This window comes from Brassica napus, chromosome C1 (assembly GCF_020379485.1).
Source record: "Brassica napus cultivar Da-Ae chromosome C1, Da-Ae, whole genome shotgun sequence".
In the NCBI taxonomy this organism is placed as follows: Eukaryota; Viridiplantae; Streptophyta; class Magnoliopsida; order Brassicales; family Brassicaceae; genus Brassica; species Brassica napus.
Genome location: NC_063444.1, coordinates 42,698,225 through 42,717,128, shown reverse-complemented (window position 1 = coordinate 42,717,128; position 18,904 = coordinate 42,698,225). Strand labels below are relative to the sequence as shown.

General features: G+C 34.3%; 1 protein-coding gene across 1 annotated transcript; it reads right to left on the bottom strand.

The window, feature by feature from the left end:
* Positions 1-7,385: 7,385 nt before the first annotated feature.
* Positions 7,386-10,506, bottom strand: LOC111212048 (LRR receptor-like serine/threonine-protein kinase IOS1). Its single transcript, XM_048744588.1, has 10 exons — positions 10,113-10,506; positions 9,850-10,003; positions 9,394-9,773; positions 8,829-9,319; positions 8,599-8,740; positions 8,437-8,508; positions 8,281-8,352; positions 8,111-8,191; positions 7,862-8,037; positions 7,386-7,778 (listed from the first exon to the last, which is right to left on the bottom strand). The coding sequence occupies exons 4-10, from the start codon at positions 9,184-9,186 to the stop codon at positions 7,534-7,536; spliced, it is 1,146 nt and encodes a 381-aa protein (XP_048600545.1). The 5' UTR covers positions 9,187-9,319; positions 9,394-9,773; positions 9,850-10,003; positions 10,113-10,506; the 3' UTR covers positions 7,386-7,533.
* Between the last annotated feature and the right edge of the window lie 8,398 nt (positions 10,507-18,904).

The window sequence follows — 18,904 nt, the reverse complement described above, 5'->3', positions numbered from 1 at the left end:
TATTTATTAAAACTATTTTTTGTAATTATTAAACTATTTTTTTATTAAAACTATTTTTTTGTAATTATTAAACTATTTTTTATATATTAAAACTATTTTTGGTAATAATTAAACTATTTATATTTTTGTGATTAAAAACTAATTTTTAAATATGTTTTTTTAAATTTACAGGTCTTATGATGATCAGATCCGGCCTCGACAGCGTCGTGGTCGTGGTGGTACGGGGAGCCAGTCTGGGGGTTCGTACAGCCATATTCCGGATTCTGCTTCGCCCCACAGCTCCTACCATATATCTCCCTCTCCATTTCCCGCTCATGCTCCTCTCGCTCCCGCTCCTGCTCCTCTCGCTCCCGCTCCTGCTCCTCCGGGTCCTCCGGAAGTGATGCATGTTGCGGAGTTGGTTCGACAGCCCGGTCGTGACCATCTTCCCGATCTCACTCAGTATCCACATGGGCGGGGTCAAACATGGTAATTAAACGTATTTTTTTTCATTAAAATTTGATTCATTATTAATAATTTGTTCTTTTTATTAGGTTCAACCGATCCGGGAACGGAATCAGCGCATGGATCAACCGTATGATGTACTCGGCCCTCGACAAGGGACATCCGACTTTCACTGACTTCCCTACCGACAAGCAGCATCTGTGGTTTCGTCAGTTTGCGGTAAGTATTCTAATTTTTTACTTATATTTTTAATCTTTAATATATTTTCTACTAATTGTGTTTTTTTTCAGCAAGAATTCAACTGGAATTCCGATGATACGTTCTTTATCTATCACAACTTCGTCCACAAATTTATGGACAACTATGGGAAGCAGATCCACGAGTGGAAGAAGAAGTGGGAAATAAACAAGGTTAATTTTAATTTATTAAACAAATTTTTAATTTATTATACTATTTTATTATTTATTTAACTATTTTTTTTAATTAAAAGGTCTCAAAGTCGATGAACAACACGGTCTGGAAGGAGTTGTGTGTGCATTGGGATAAGGAAGAGACGAAAGAAACTTCTTCCACCAACTCCACCAACCGCAGGAGCGACCGTAAAAGGAAGGGCGTCTTCAAGCATAACTTGGGTGCTCAATCTATTGCCACTCTCGGGGATCGCATGGTAAGTTCAGCCGCTTTTTTCAATTATTTAAGTTTTGAAATTTTATTTTTTATGCATTTCTTCTAATTTCTAATGTTTGTTTAATTTATGTTTTTTTCAAGGCGGAAGAAAATGATGGCGAGCCGGTTGATGATCTCGCCCTAATGAAGATGGTGTATACCAACAAGAAGACCGGCCAGATTGATGATGATCTTGTGAGGGAAGTGGTCACCCTGGTCCAAACTCAGGTGCAAGACGAAGTGTCTCAACTTCAAACCGAGGATGACGATTCGACGAGTTCGACCAACTTGTCCCGGGATCGAATCAACAAAATCGTTGAATCGGTAAGTTCTTTTTTTAAAAGTTATTCATTTATTTCTTGATTTTTATTTTATCATCTTTTTATATTATTTAAATTTGGCTATTTTCTATTTCAGTCGGTTCCAAAGAAGAAGGGACGTTTGGTCGGTTTGGGTCGTCGCTCCTGGAAGGTTCCTCCTTTTTCTGCACCACCACCCTTTGTTGATCCAGAAGTACTTACGGCTCAGTTGAAGGACAAGGATGATCGCATATCTGCGTTGGAGACTCAGATGGCGGCTCAACAGACGGGCTATGAGGCACATATGAGGCTGAACCAGCAAATGATGGAGATGATGAGGAGGATGCCCGGACGAGGTGTTCTCGAACGTGCAAGACCCGAACGTGCAAAACCCGTAGGGTTTTATTTTTATTTAAAAACTCGGAATGTTTTATTTTTATTTGTACAACTTTGAATATTATCCAATATGTTTTCAATTTTAATTTTAATTTTATATTTTCGAATTTAAATTTCAAAAATTTTATTTTTTAAAAAAAAATTATTTTTTTTTAAATTCCGAGGAAATGAACCCTCGGAAATTTCCGACGAACATTTCTTCGGAATAAGTCGTCGGAATATACCGAGGGACTCCTTCCTCGAAATTCCCGATGAAAATCCCGAGGAAGATTTCGTCGGAACTTTCGAGGGTTGGACCATCGGAAACTCCATCGAAATATCCCGAGGATGTTTTCTCCCTCGGTATATTCCGAGGACCTTTCCGACGAACTGGTGGTCCTCAGAGCTTCCTCGGAAATTTATTTCCTCGGAATTCCGTCGGAAATTTCCGAGGGATTTCCGAGGAAAAATGAATTTCCGAGGAGTTATTTCCGAGGACTTGTTTCGTCGATATGTCGTCGGAATAACGTTATTCCGACGACATACCGACGATTTTTTCCCTCGGTATGCCGCTGTTTTCTTGTAGTGGAATGCTCTTCACGAGTTTTCTAAGGTCGTTCATTATCTCTCTCTATGCAGTTAATTAAACTTCTCTTGCTTAGTGTTGCTTATGAATTCTGATTGTCTTGGTTTTTGCATTGACAATCAAAATTTTTTTTACTAGGTCTTGGTTTGTTTTGCTCGGTAAATCTACGGTTAATCTAGGACAAGCTTTCAGATTTGTAGGATGATATCGTTGAAACTCTAGACAATTAAAAAGTTAAATGGTTTTGATGTTCTATAATAATATAACATGTGGTCGTGTGTTTTTAATTTACTATCATTTTTGAGAAGAGAGATCTTTCATGATTTGACTCTCCTGCTGTGGCCCTCTGCTGGTACCATTCCTGCTCTTCCACATGTGCTCTTCGTCCATTAAAGCTGAGTGAAACCTTCACATGGTGAAATAAAGTCGAACTATCACAATTACACTTCAGCGGTTGGGAGTGGGAAGAAGGCGATGCGAGAAGTTATCTTGAACTGGTATAATCAAATCTCAAAAATTCATAACATATACCGTCCCAAGAACTGGGCTTTACATCAATCTCAAAAGTTCTTAGCATCAATTTTCTGAAATTTTTGAGAAGGATAATTTTAACTCGGATAAAGCATTGATGATTGCACATCAATGGAGGAAAGCTCAAGAATTACTGGTCAGTCACTTATCACTTCAATATCTTAAACATAGGAGGAATATATGCGAATGAAAACCGAAGCTCTCAGTACTCATCCGCTGTATCATCCTCTCTTGATGTTGCTAACACCAGCCTTCTTACTTCCGTTAATCGTGAGATAACTAATTCCTTTAAATTTGCATATTTGGATCAAATTTTATTCGTTGTTTTGCTGAAAATTTACCCTTTTTTCTCAGATTCGCTGAAACCCAGTAATGATGCATGTTCTAAGATCAACTCCATGATCATCCCCTGCTGTGAAGACTTGATAGAACCCAAGAGTGATCACAGTCACAAGATTGTAGAGATCACAAACAACACAGGGAAATATCTTCTTGATGAAAACTTAGTAAGTTTCATGATTTCAATCTGCATTAAACAAACCCAGAAAAATGCAAGGTACCAGACATTATAGCTGGTTTTACATGACGATGGGAATGTTGACTTTGGTGCAAACAGGTGGATGAACCTTCGTGTTCAACGCCCAGGAAAAGACCAAACGACATACCAAGCATTGAGTCCATTGAGGCACTTAGAATTCCAGTATCTGAGATTTACTGAGAGCGTTTCAAGATGGGAAACTGTTGAAGCACGCCAATGGTGATGCAAAGGAGCAGCAACACCTTATACGTGCTTCCTCTGTTTATGTAGCAGCTGTGTCGGACTCCAGATCTCCTCTCTCTGCTGTTAACTGATACCCAAAGAGGATTAGTCTTACATAAGCCAAGAAAAGAAGGTTATTAACTTATTATTGTGTCACACTCTGCAGAAAGAGTATTGTTGCATACATGTCAACTTATTTTTTTCGTGGAACTGGTTTGAGGATTTTTACAAAACACTTTTCTTAGTATTCTTTATTTGTTTAGTTAAGATTTGTATTGTTTATTAGTTGGAACAAAATAAAAGTTTTATCTTCTGAATCAGTATATTATGAGTCCTGATAATTTTAATTACAAGCCTATTAGGTTTACGGTGTTAGATACGCCATGAGCTTGAGATTAGCGATTTCTAATGGTATAGTTCCAGTTAAAAATTGTTGCCGAGTTCAAGGTAATTTAAACGGGGCAAGATGGATTCTGAATCTGGTAATGGACCAGTACATTGGTTTCCTCTAACCGAAATTGTTTTTATGTTGTAAGTATGCCTGTGTTGGACGGACAAGGACCATGGAGACGGAGACCACTGAGGCTAAAGGACTGCAGATTTGGCCATGGCGAAATAAATGGTTGGAAAGGTCCGGTCATGTTTTTAAGATTGATAAAGGTAAGCATTTCTAAATACTGGACTTTTGGCAGCGACAGGGAGATAATGCCGGTAAGAACGAATCTGGGATTAACCGAATCTATGTGGACAGTGTGTTCGATAACTCTGTGATCACCCTTATAGCAACAAAAACGTCCCACAAGGAATAATCAGTACCTTTCTTTCAGTTACTTAAAACTACTAAAGAGTCTTGGGTTATACTATATTGCAAAGCGAAAAGACCCGCCTCATCATCGGGATGTGACGCTGCAGTTCCCGTTGGATTTAGATATGGACAAAAGATAGTGGCGCTAAGATGACGAGATGGAAAGAACAAGAGTTCAGGGTGTTGTTGTTTTAAATATAACTAATGATGTGAACAAATATTTGGCATGCGTAAAAGGAAAATACAAAGAGATAGATGCAACAAGGTTTGATCAGAAGTTTAATATCCAATGAAAGTCATTAAAATAAAACGAAGATAAAAAATTCTAATGTTGATGTCCATCAAAATTGTGTTATTGTTTTCATCAAAATTGTGGGTTCTATCTGCAAACAAAATGTTAGTATCTATGTTAGTACTTATTATCTATGTAAATACATACAACACACATGAACAATCGTTAGAAGAAGAAGCAACCAAGTTTCATGAAGCAATCTATACTGTAAAAATAATTTGTTTATTGTTCTGTAAAACTATCCACGTAGTCATGGAAATTAAGAAAAAGATTGACCCAGTTAAACGTCGAAATATAACATGTCACCTTTAAAGCACACAATTCTCTTTTGTCTATCCCATGAGTGGCTCAATCCATTCATCTTCATTTTTTCTTATCTACTTTAAAAATCATATTTTCATGCAGATATTTTTGAATATTTTTTACGTCACATTATACTTCTAGAACACTTTTAGTTTTTTCTTTAACATTTTCTCACATTTTTTATATTGAAATTTTTTTACCGAGAAGACTCACACGCTTTTTGGTTTACACAATTAATCATCATCCAATTGGTACAATTAGTTCTTCTATTACTGTAAAACCGTCTCCGATGATCTATGTTTTTTAATAGATTTGGATTCTACTCCAATGTTACTCTATTTTAGAATGATAAATATAGTGATAAACAAAAATAAATGTTTTATTTTTTATATAAATTAAACTCATTTTCTATTTTACTAAAAGTGAGAAATAGAGTAGAGTTGAATATCTTTTACTCTAATTTTTTTGATGAACAATATAGTGGAGTTAGAGATGCTCCGAAACGAAAATGAAAAATCTAAAAAATTAAAGAGAATGCAGAACAATAATTTACATAAAAAGTATAACAAAACATAGATTAAAAATATAAATCAACAACAAACAAATGTTTAGTAACGGCTGTAAAATACCTCTAACAACACTATAATTCTAGAAAAACAATTAGGAATCTAGGAAACCAAAATCTGCAAAGATATATCATATAGAAACATAATTCACAATGTGAAAGTAAACCTACCACTAATCATAAAATAAACACATAAAATACAAGTATATTTGAATTAAGAGACACAAAAATAAAAAAAAATAGAATGGAAATTAACATGTCACTATACTAAACATAAATAGTAAGTTCTACAGTCCACAAAATCTTGTGTACTCTCGAAACATTACATTTCACATATTGGCTCATGTTTTCATATTTTAGACTTTATTTTTAATTGTCGGTCTACTAATTTGACATCCAGTAAATGAATTGGTCTGATCTGACCGCACATTGCCTTACTCCTACTCGCTTCCAACGATCTAACATTGTTGAAGTTATAACGCTAAACCTAAATTACATTATTTTGTAAAGCCAGCTTCGTAACGCCCCAAATCCTCATTTAGTTGATATTGCTGATATTCTCTTTAGCATTCCAAAAAACTAATCTTTCTACTATGAAAAAATAAACAAACCAACTGATTATTATAATAATTAAACTAAACATACATTACTTTTAATTCAACTTTTCGATTGATAATTGTCAACCGTAGTAGATGATTATGATTTGTTTGTATTAACAACCTGAGCACATCACTATGAAAATGAAGTAGCTAAAAAATCATTATGAAAACAAATGTTTAACAATAAATTATTACAAATCACACCAATATTAATACAAAATTCAAATATTATATTTTAGAATAAATTCTAAAATATTTACAAACTATAATTAGTAAAACACTAAAAACAAAAGAAAAGTTCTTTACAAATTGAAAATCTAATACAAAATGAAAAAACATATATTATAAAACATCATTTGTTGTTACATAATACTCAATATGTTTCATTATAAGTGTCATTTTAGGTTTCTGCACACAGATTAAGGAAATAATTAATGTTGTGCATTTCCTATAAAAAAACACTATTACCTATATACCTAACCATATTTCAACCAATTGAAAAACAAATTTTGCATAAAATTAATAAATTTTGCATTGAAAACCGAAAACGATACTTATTTTGTAACGAAAAACAATCTCTAAAACGACACTTAATATGAAACGGAGGGAGTGTATACTAATTATTATTTATTACATTATTGAAATTTTTTATATATTACTTTGAAGTATAACATTTTATAATTTTATCACATTACATTTGATATTCAATTGGTTTAGCTTGGAGGTGGGTATATTAATTTATTATCGTGAAAATTAGTTATTATAATAATATTCCAATCTGATAATTTTAGAAAAAAAATATTAGTTATTTTTAATTTAGATTTTTTCAACTATATCAAATTGAAATAGAAATAAAATAGAAAAACATAGAAATCATTACATTTTCTTTCATTTTTTAATTTAATAATTTTGTGTTCTCTTACAAAAACATTGTTAGTGATCTTTCAGCTCAAACCAACAAAATTTAATTAAACCTACTATATAATTTTAGAATAAAAACAGATTACGTTTATTATTTTCAGTATAAAGTAAAATTTCAAATATTTTATAAAATTAAAATATATTCTAATATAAAATAGTTTTAGTGTAAACTCATCTGCCCGTACGACGGACCAACCCCTAGTTTTACCATATAGTGTAACGCAAGGTGGCGAAATTAATTCTCGGAAACCATTAATCGCACGTACCATGCAAATGAAACTCCAGTGTTTTATTGGGCAAAAACTCATAGACAAGCAATCTTTGAGTTCCGGTTACGCAGTAACCAAGGAGGGACACAAGATGCCTGTGATGGACTCTACTTATAATCTATATCTCTACCCGAAACTTCCGTTCCCCTTGTCTTCTTCCAGCTTTAAGCTGCTTAATCGCAACCTCCGTTCCATCGGGAAGAACTCCTTTATGAACATAACCAAACCCGCCTTGGCCAATGAGGTTGACATTGGAGAAGTTATCGGTCGCTTGCGCCAAGTCTTCATACGTGAACATGTTGTTTGCCATTTCTGAGAAGCTACTTTGATTGTTGCACTGCTGAAGATTATTATCATCATCATCTATAAAATCATTATCAGAATATTAATAGTTGATTGATTCTCTTACTTTTAATTTAGTCAAAAGCGCATAATTTGGTACGTACCTGAATTGGGATAACGACCAAGCTTGGCTCTCCTCTTGAGGATAACTAAAAAAATGACTAAGATCAAAAATATTGATGCAGCAACTGATGCAATAACCATGGTTTTCGTCTTCGTCTTCTTCTTGTTTGTGGTTGCGCATGAAGCAGAGGAACATATTCCAGGATTTCCTTCGATGCTAGAGTTTTTTCACGGAGGTAAATATTGTAAAACACATTTGACCAGAAAGGTTTGAAGATTTAATTAGTTACCTCAGTGAAACCAATCCTCTTTGCACTTTATCTAGGAGACTAGTAGGAATTGAACCATATAGCAAATTGCTTGACAGATTTCTGCAAGAAGCGGAGTCAAAAACAGAGGTTATTACATGTTAGTTTTTGTCTTGTGTATAAACGATAAATTTTACATTCTAACAACTTACATGACTTTTAAACTTGTCATATGAGCTAGGAATTCCGGGACCGGACCAATCAGGCTGTTGTTAGAAAAATCACTGCAATAAAAAACATAAAAATTCCAAACCCATGACAATATTTTCTCAAATAACAACTTCTCCTGCTATGTACATTATACTTACAGAACTTGTAAAGTACTTAGGTTTGATATGGATTCCTGTATCTCCCCGGTTAAGCCATGGGTAGTCAAGTTCCTATTTCCATATGCCAAAGATTTTTAAAACCTTTTTTTGTGAAGAACAAATCATATTCAGTTCTAGAAACAGAACAAACTCAACACTTACAATGAAATGATCTTTGGTTGCTCACTGTCAATGTAACTGCAGTTAACACCAGACCACATGTAATCCCGCGGTACGCATGGATCTCCTTGCCAGTCAACCTTACTGATGCCGCAACTCAACTTGATGTTTATCATCGTATCAACTGATTACCATTTTGCTTAGGTTAGTATATTTTTTTGGTCCAGATCATAAAAATAGTTTGTTCAAAAAATTATAATTATTTATATAACCTTCTTTTGTATCGGTTTCATTCTGCGATAACGAGTTCACCATGTAAACCTCCATGGCGTTGAGCAGAGGAGGCAGTGTGGAACTCGCAGTCTTTTGAAGCGAAAATGTGCACTGTCCATTTGCGTTCGGACCGAGTTCATCTCCGATAAAGGAACTAGTATAGAAACTTATTGGCTTAAAGGGATCTATGATGAGCCTTCCGTTGTACATCACCTTAAACTCTCTGGTGTCATTGGGACCGAGCTCTTGGATCTCTGAGAAGTGTAGGCAGACGTAGAACCGTGATGTCTGGTGCAAACCGGTTAGCGAAATGTTCATATGAGCGTCGGGGTCTGTTGGAACAGAGGCCGTGGCCATAACATTTTCTGGCACCTTAAATCCATTATCGTTGTCTACACTATTATCGGTTCTAATCTGTGACCAGTTTTCGGAGTTGTATGGCAGCCAAATACGATCAAAGACATCTGCTCCATAGACACCAGATCCGTACCTAAAACAATATATAAGGGCATGTTTAGTACTTGTTCGTTTCATTGTTTTTTAACATGAACTTGAAACTAAAACCTTAAAGATTGTTTAGAGAAGGAGCCAATGTCTGCTCTCAAGAAAGTCTGCAAGGACCCGACTCGTTCGCGTACGCTTTGCTGGTGAGTTTACGCAGCTCTATAGCGGAGATGAATGGCGTTGAATCCTCTGTTTTGACGAGACAGACTTGTAACCTGCTAGTGGCCAATATGTGTATGATTTCAAAGGTTTCAGATTTGGTCTCCTCGGCGGTTGAAACTGTCGCCCATTTGTTAGGCCCGAGGTGGAGATCGAACTTAGTAGAGGGTCTTGTGTCATAACCACCATGGAAGAAAATGGCCCTGATCAGATACTTATCGCCTGTGGTCAGGTTGAAGGTATAGCAGCTTCTAGAGCTCTGTGGAAAACTCCGGAGGTACCTTGCGGAAGAAGTTAAACAATTAGTTACCTATACCTAGTTTGATCTTGATAATGTTTTCTATACTCTCTATATACCATGTTTGTTGCTCTGATTTGCTCTGGTACGATGATTTGATGCTCCTGCCAATGCCGGTATCGATGTAAGGCGCATCAGAGCTGTATGTTATATTTGTTGCTTTTTCTAGGAAGCTAGTTCCCATCGGAGCACCACAAGTTAAACTGGTGAATCCTGTAAGAATAAAAACCAAGAAGAATTGTTTGAAAAAAACTAAACCGACTTTGTTTAGATATCTTTTTTGGTTTCAAATTAAATTAGCTTCTTCTTTTTTTTTTTTTACCTGACGGATTTTGTGCAAGACCAAAACCTAAGACAAGAAGAACAAAAAGATACATGGAAAACCCCATCATTCTCATAATTCTCTGACAATTCTAAGAAAAGGAAAAAAGCGGATGAATAGAAATGAACACAGATTTGGTTTATATTACGGTTATTATTGCGACCTCAGAGTCAAATTTAGTGATCAATTCTGATCTAATTATTTGTCTACTTTCGTGTTTTGTTTATGAATGTAGACTATCCTGTACAACATTACAAGTGGTCTAAGACATGTTTTTAAAACCTAAACAGGGCCTAGTAAAAACAAGTGAGGTGTACATAATTTATCCGACCACGTGAGGTTTTTTTTGTTGTTGTTATTTTTCACTGTGTTTGGTTAGAATGCAATTACATTTTCAAGTAACAATCTAGGGCCAAAAATCATTCAAGATAACCTTTAAAAAAAGATGGGTGAATCATCATTTGTTTGAAGATAACCGTTGGAGTAGTCTTCAAGCCTGCAGGAGTTTCTATCCTTCCAACCATATAGAAAAGTGCATGGACTTCTTAAAGCATCTCTGTTGATGATTTATCTATGGAATTTTCGCACAAAAAAAATAATAAAAAATTAAAAAAGTATAAAAAGAGTATGGAGAAGGGGTTCTCATTTAACATGAGGTCTTAATGGGAAACTTATAACACCCGTTATTTCTTTATTGGTGGTACAGTTATTATTAACACTAGGATTTGGACCCTGCGGTTTGCAGGGGGAGTGATATTCATTTTAAATGCAATTTAAAAATACTAATTATATATTTAAATTGTGGATAATGACTGAATCACATCGAGTTTATTTTTGTTCAAGAGCATTTCGACTATACTCGAAGCTTTCGGTTTACACGTATCATTTTGTATGATAAAACAATCAAAATCTCTTTTTTTTTGTAAGGTAGGATAGAATATTAACAAATAGAGTTTTAGTGTATATGTGTTTCTTCAAAAATATTTGACTATCTTTGAATGATGAACATTCTATTTATCTAACCGATAGTTTCTGATTTCTTATTGTTATTAAGTTATGATTTACCAAAACCCACAACTTTTTAAATAAATTATAAAGGGTTGCAATGATTAGTATTAACAATTATAGTGGTTAGAGTTACAATTATTATCACCAAGAATTACAATTCTTAACACCAACAGCTGGAACAGTTAACCAAAAGGTCACAATGTTAATCATAATGGCTCAAAACATCCACATTTGCAATGGTTTATCACCAAAAATTGTAACATTTTATGACTAATAGTTACAAGCACAAAAAATTGCAATTGATCTTAATCTAAAAAATTGCAATGCTTAACTCAAGCGGTTGCAAGAATTTACTTAAATTTCCAACAATCTTTTTCTTATTTAACTGGAATCACATATTCAATAAACAATTAATACATATATTAAACTCGTGCATAAATAAAAATTTCTAAGATTTTTTTTGAAACAATATTCTAATACTTGTTTACTCGATACTATTATAAGTCATTTTGGGCACATGAAGATAATACACACGTATTTCCACACTACGCTAAGTGTTTACTCGACACTATTATAAGTCATGTGTATTATCCATTCATGAATGTATACAAAGCCAAGTCCCAACTTATTGAAGCATCATCACTTCACACTCATATTTGTAAATACTTTTAATCATGCAAATGCAATTTTTCATGGTATCTATTAAGAATAACATTTCAACATACATGTCCAAACACGTACCTTGGGATGATATAAACGTATGCTTCATATATGGTTTCCACATTGAATTCAGCCTCTAATGTTGTATTAGAAGGAAATTGGGTATTCCACAATTAAAAATTTAAATGGATTTTTTGAACTAATTTATTTAACACACTTAGCTACCAACCTTCTAACTCATTTCGTCAACTGATCTAGTACATTACATTCAGACCAAACAAACTTTATGGTAATCACCCGGTGAATGATCAACTCACATACAACACAATATTTAATGTCAAGGTGTCGCAACTGGGCTTTTGCATGCATGTGATTTAAATTTCAAGAATCACATCCACCTCCCTTATGTCTTTCATTGCAAAACTTGATGACAATAATATGTTTTTGTAAGCTTTACTTTTATGAAGTCAGTATCAAAGATAAACATGTCATCAACATACAAACAAACGATATTTCATTAATGGACTCGTCAATTTTCTACATAAACACATGGCATACTAGTTAACTTGAAATCACTTGATAAGGCAACCTCATCAAATCTGTGATGTCACTTCTTATGTTCTTGCTTAAGCCCATACAATGATTTTATCAACTTATACTCTCTCAGTGAAATTATGCTTGCAGCCTTTCTGTAACATTACTTTTGCATATTTTGGTAACTTCGCTAACTTTACATTGGTTAGTGAAGAGTTGTGATTGTTAACACACAATTGCAATGATTAGTAAAAAGTTACAGATGCATTGAAAGGGTGTATCCAAAAAGAAACGTTCATTGGTAAAATATTTTGATGATGTCATGTTTATATATAAAAAAGATCGTATCTGTTGGATTATCATTTTTTTCCTATAAAAATGATGATGTTAGTAAAAAAATAAAAATTAGGTTTTCTATTATACATAGATTTTTGTTTAAACTGTGAGTATCGTAAACATATGAAAGGGTTTAGATTAATCCCCAAATAAAGGTAAAATCTACGGATAGGCTCTTTACGGGTATTCAAATGGTTTGTTAGCAATAGGCCCATACCACGTGATCACATGATGGAATATAGTGGAGTACCTTCGAATCAGATTGCTTAGCAACCCAAGTCGGCTGTTAGTAGACCACCATCACGTGGTTTTGGTTCAATTATTTTCAAAAACTAGATTTAATTACATTAAAATATGTTATAAATATTAATTTTGATTGGTTGAGAACCTTTTGAATATCAAAACCAATCTAAGTGCTCTAAGCTCCTTAGGATTTTATGTGGGTGAGTAGATGTTCTCGAGATAGGTTTGGTGGATGAGTTCTCCTTGTCCCGAGATAGGTTTCGTGTTTTTTTATTTTATTTTGTTTCCACATATTTTAAATAGTGAGATTCATATTTTAAAAAAAAACTATTATCCTCTAAACTAAGTCACCAATGAAAAATTATATTTTACTTTAATTGTGGGGTTGAAAAAAACCAAAAAAGTAGTTGTAATTTTTTTTTTAAAACAAATATTAGAAAAACCAGAAATCAATGGTGAGCGACATCTGTCAAACCAAAATTTAAGGAGGTATATAAATTAAATTAGATGTATAAAAGATGATATACGTTTAAGTTTTCTTAATATAATAGTTTTTTCTAACCCCAAAAATCATTATCAATTTGGTCAAAGCACTTGAGATGAAGAAACTCTTTCAAATCGCGAGTCCCATTATAGCTACCTTCTACATCATTGCAATAGGTTTGAATATTTAATTTTACGCAAACTATGCATTTTGACAGTAATATTTATACAAATCGTCACAGTTTTTAGACCAAAAAAAATCATCACAATTTAACGTTAAATTCAAACCTGGATAGTGACATAAGGACACTAACATAAAAAATAGGCTTACAAATCTTTTCATAGTTTAATGTTTTCGTTTTGGTTTACTTATTGAATCTACTAAGAGAAAGCAAACTCTATTATTACATTGATCCTCGTTATTCTAGTAAAAATGATAGGACAATGTAAAAATTATAAGTGTATTTTTATTTAAAATTTAAAGTAGTTAATTTTCTTCGACTATAATTTATTTTTGTTAATTAAAAGCAGCTTTGAAATATAATATTATATAACTGAACCAATATATATATATATATATATATATGTAATATATTTCACAAAATAGATATTTTTAGTTATTCTAACCATTATATTTGTTTTGATTAGTAACTTTTTACTGTTTCAGTAAGTTGTACAATTTTCATTGTTACCAAACACAAAAAAATATCAAAAGCTACAATTAAAATGATTTTCTTAGTTTTTTTAACCACTTTATCTTATTACTTCTTCTTGCTTTCTGGTTGAACTATTATGTAACCACTTACCTCTTAAAGTCTTGTTATGCTTTTATTCACTGATCCAACCTATCATATATTTATAAATATATAATACTCCTACACTTTATTTTGTTCAATATATATAAACTAATATTTTTATGTCTTCGTTATATTCTATCAGGTTTAATGGCGAATGAAACATATGTAAACAAAAATTGTACTGAAATTCTAAATACCAAGGAACATACGATTCCTGGAGGTTATGTTTCACATAGTGCTACATGTTCCGGTTCAAGTTGTGTCTATTTGTGCAAGAGAAAAAATGTCAACGGAGTTGGTACTTGTATTGGGCCAAAAAATAGGAAAAATGTCGCTGCGTTTATAAATGTCCTTAATAATCAGATTATATGCTGAATGAGAAATTATTAAAATAATATTTAATAAAAATAAATAAGTAGACTAGAATATGAAGCCTAGTTGATTGTAGTGATTTCTTAATTTTGTAATAATGAGGATTCAGATCGGTATAATATATGTTCATAAAGAACAAGTTTAAAAAATATTTATGAATATTAACATATACTATGTGCATTTCCAGTTAATTTTTCTTTTTGATTATGTTAAGCTTGTTATTTTAGAGTTTAGATCCAATATCTCATAAGTAATAAACTATGAAATGTGAGTTAAGAAAAAAAATATATTTAGAAAAAAACATACCATCATTAAAATTTAAAGGGTTTTCAAAAAACAATTTTTTTACGGGAGTACCTATATATATATATATATATTATTTTTTTTTGTCATCAACGTATACAGACTCGTACTGACTTTGTAAACCAAACCGGGTGATCTGCATCCATGTGAACGACAAAAGACGATTGCATCTTAACACTGCGTACTAGTCTATCCGCCATTGAATTTTGCGTCCTTGGTACATAGATAATCGCTGATCGGGTGAAACTCTCTTTCAGGATCTTGACATCTTCTAAATAATTTGCAAAAACTGGTCATTCTTCTGGTTCTGAAACCATCTTCACCAATTGAGAACAATCCGTTGCAAACGTAACCTGAAATTAACGTAAATTTCTCATACATTCCATTGCCCAGGGTAGCGCTTACATCTCCGCATGAAGGGGAGAGAGACTAACCCTAACATTCCTCGCCCCCAACAATCCATCAAATCCTTCTAAGGTGATGAACCAACCTTGTCCTGAAAAGGTATCACCCTCTTTTCATGAGCCATCTGTAAAACACCATCTTCCTGGAATTGACGGTAGGATCGTATCCACTATTTGTGGTATTGTCCTCTGTTCATTCAATATTTGTGCCTCAGCCCACAGTGTTGATTCAGTTTTTGCCAATTTAAACGTATCCATAGGATCCATATCCAGATTACTGAAAACTTTATTATTCCTAGCTTTCCAGATGTACCATAGTATCCATGCAAACTGATGATTTTCCATCTTCGGGAAAACTCTTCATAAAAGATGATCCATGTTTGTGAAAAGAGAACTTGTTGGAAAAATATCTGGATTTGATGGTATCTTCGAGAGAGCCCAAACATGAATTGCTGGAGGGCATTCAAAAAACACATGGTTTATCGATACCTCGTTGGCTCCACATCTTACACAACAAATATCTCCTTTCATCCCCCTCGCTTGTAAATTCTTCTTTACTGCTATACACCATGTCACTAATTGTCATAGGAAATGTTTAAACTTTGGTGGACACCGTATTTTCCAACAGAAAGCCTTCAGAACATCAACTGTGGGGCCAATCAGTAATGGTGGTCTTTCCCTATCTGGATAGATCCATTCTACCTGATAAATTGATTTGACTGTATATTTTCCATTTTTTGTGAAGTGCCATCCATCTCTATCTACCCTCTGAGACCCTGTTCAGTGGTATACTTTCTATAAGTTTTGCATCCTGTGGATCCACCAAAGCCCAAATTGCATGTGAATTCCAAGTGCATGAGGTAGAGTAAATGAGAGACTTCACTGTAATGTCCGGGTATAAATTGTGTTGGTTTTATTAGCTGGTCTCGGGCGAGTGGTTGGGAGCCATAGATCATTCCATACATATATAGAAGAATCTGATCCCACCTGTTTGATTAGTCCTTTGCTTACCAGAGATCTAGCAGAGACAAAACTCCGCCAGCCATATGACGGAGAATATAAACGAATCGGTTCCAAAGGTGCGGCATACCTGTAATACCGCCCTTTGAAAACTCGAGAGAATAAAGTATTTGACCTCTCTATTAGACGCCATAACTACTTACCAAGCATCACTGTGTTGAAATCAATGATGTCTTTAAAGCCCAAACCTCCTTCATCCTTATCTACACATACTTTGTCCCATGATTTACAGTGCATGCCTCTTGTACTTCTCCCTGGACTCCACCAGAATTGTGATACTGCGCTTGTCAGTTTTTTCACAGTTGCCTTAGGTAAACGATAGCAGGACATCGTATGATTTGGTAATGCCGTAACCACTGATTTAATGATCACTTCCTTTCTTCCTTTTGTGAAAAACTTGAAAGTTCACCCATTGACTCAATTATTTAAACGATAATGTACAAAGCTAAAAACTTGGATCTTTGATCCCCCCAGATTTTCTGGTAAACCAAGGTAGGATCCCATTCCTCCAAGATTTTGAATTTTCAAAATATCCCTTAATTCATGTCTGACGGATTCTTCAATCCTAAGTCCAAATTGAATGAAAGACTTATCAAAATTTATTAGATGCCCTGAAACTGCCTCATATTCCTTTAAAATCTTAAGAATGGTTTGACACTCTTCTTTTTGAGCTTTACAAAAGAAGAGACTATCATCCGCAAAAAGCAAATGAGATATCGATGGGCAAGCTCTAGCTACCTTCATTCCCGTAAGTTATTGCCCTCTTTCTGCCTTTTTTTATATTTGCAATTAAAACCTCAGTGCATAGAATAAATAAATAAGGCGATAAAGGATCTCCTTGACGTAAGCTCTTATGTGGAACAATGAGGCCAGGTGGTTGTCCATTTATGAGAACCCGATATTGAACCGATGTAATACATTCGATCATCAATTTAATCCAATGAAGGTCAAAACCCATTTTCTGCAATAAGGCCTTAATAAACTCCCATTCCACTCTACATACGCATTTTAATTGTCATATAATTTCCTAGACATGCTTTATTGGTCCGCAATCCGTGGAACATTTCCTGGGCGATAAGAATATTATCAGAAATCAACCTACCTGCCACGAATTCCGATTGAGTTTCGGATAAGAGTAAGGGAAGATAGATTTTCAATCGCTGACACAAAACCTTTGAAATAATTTTATATCCTACATTACAGAGACTGATTGGCCTCAATTCCGTCATCCTTGTAGGTCTCTCAGTTTTTGGGATCATACAAATATTAGTAATATTTAATCGTGCATCCATTTCTCCCAAAACCAAGAAATTATTCACCATTCCTACCAAATAATTCTTAATAATATACCCAGAGTGTTGGAAAAATAGAGCTGTTATGACGTCCAGTCCTAGCGCCTTTTCTGGGTGCATCATAAACAAAGCTTCTTTAACCTCCTCCTCTGTCGCTAGCCTCAACAAACGTTGATTCATCTGAGGAGTGATACCCGGTGTAACCTCTGTCAAGAAACTATCGAATTCCAATGGGGAGGTGGTACTAAATACATCTTCGAAATAATCTATTGCCACCTTTTCCACACCATTATCCTCTGTAATCTAATTATCATCAGCATCATGTAGTCCAACAATTCTGTTACGAACCCGCCGTTGCTTAGTTAAAGCGTGAAAAAATTTTGTGTTAAGATCCCTAGATGAATACCACATGTTCCTGCTTTTCTGGTGCCAGTAATCTTTTTCATCCTTATATGCATCTTGTAATTTTCTAAACACCTCCAAAATATCCTCTTGAGACCTGGTATTATCTGTTTGTACCTCTTCAAGTGCTTGTTGTAACACATTTATTTTTTCTTTTCCATAAGGTGGATTATTTTTACCCCATTTAGCAATTTCATGACGACAATTACTAATTTTTGCCACTATACTCTCTGCTCCCCCTTCTACTTTTCCTTTGTTATAGTCTATCCAACCCATTGTAATTGATTCCAGAAGACCCGCTTGTCCAATCCACCTCTTATCGAACCGAAATTGTCCTTTCCTCCTGGGAACTTTATCTTCTAGATAAGCCAACACTGGCCGATGATCAGAAGCCACCATCCCAAGATATTCTGTAAAAGAACATGAAAATAGAGTATGCCACTCTTCATTTGCTAAAGGACGGTCTAAACGACATCTAACCATCACTGCCCCTTTCCCTTTTCCTCTTCTCCCTTGCCATGACATTTTGTTTCCCCTAGCCGGAAATTCTAATCAACCACTATTTCTTATCATGTTATTAAAAGGAATAAAAGAATCTGCACCCCTCATAGATCCTCCATCTTTTTCATGATTTCCAGTAATCTCATTGAGATCACCAATAATGAACCAGGGTTCGAATCGCGACAGTCCATATCTAGTTAACCGTTCCCACACTTGTTCCCGCATTTTTTGAACTGGATCCCCATACACAAAAGTAAGATAAGCCGTTTTGCCCAGAGCCTCCGCTTCCACATCAATCATTCAGTTGCTAGAATATAATACCTTAACCTGATACTCATTATTATAGAAAAACGCTAATCCCCCACTTCTTCCCACTAGGTCTACTATGAACAGATTATCAAATCCAAAGTGAGCTTGAAAGTTTTGGACAAACTCTG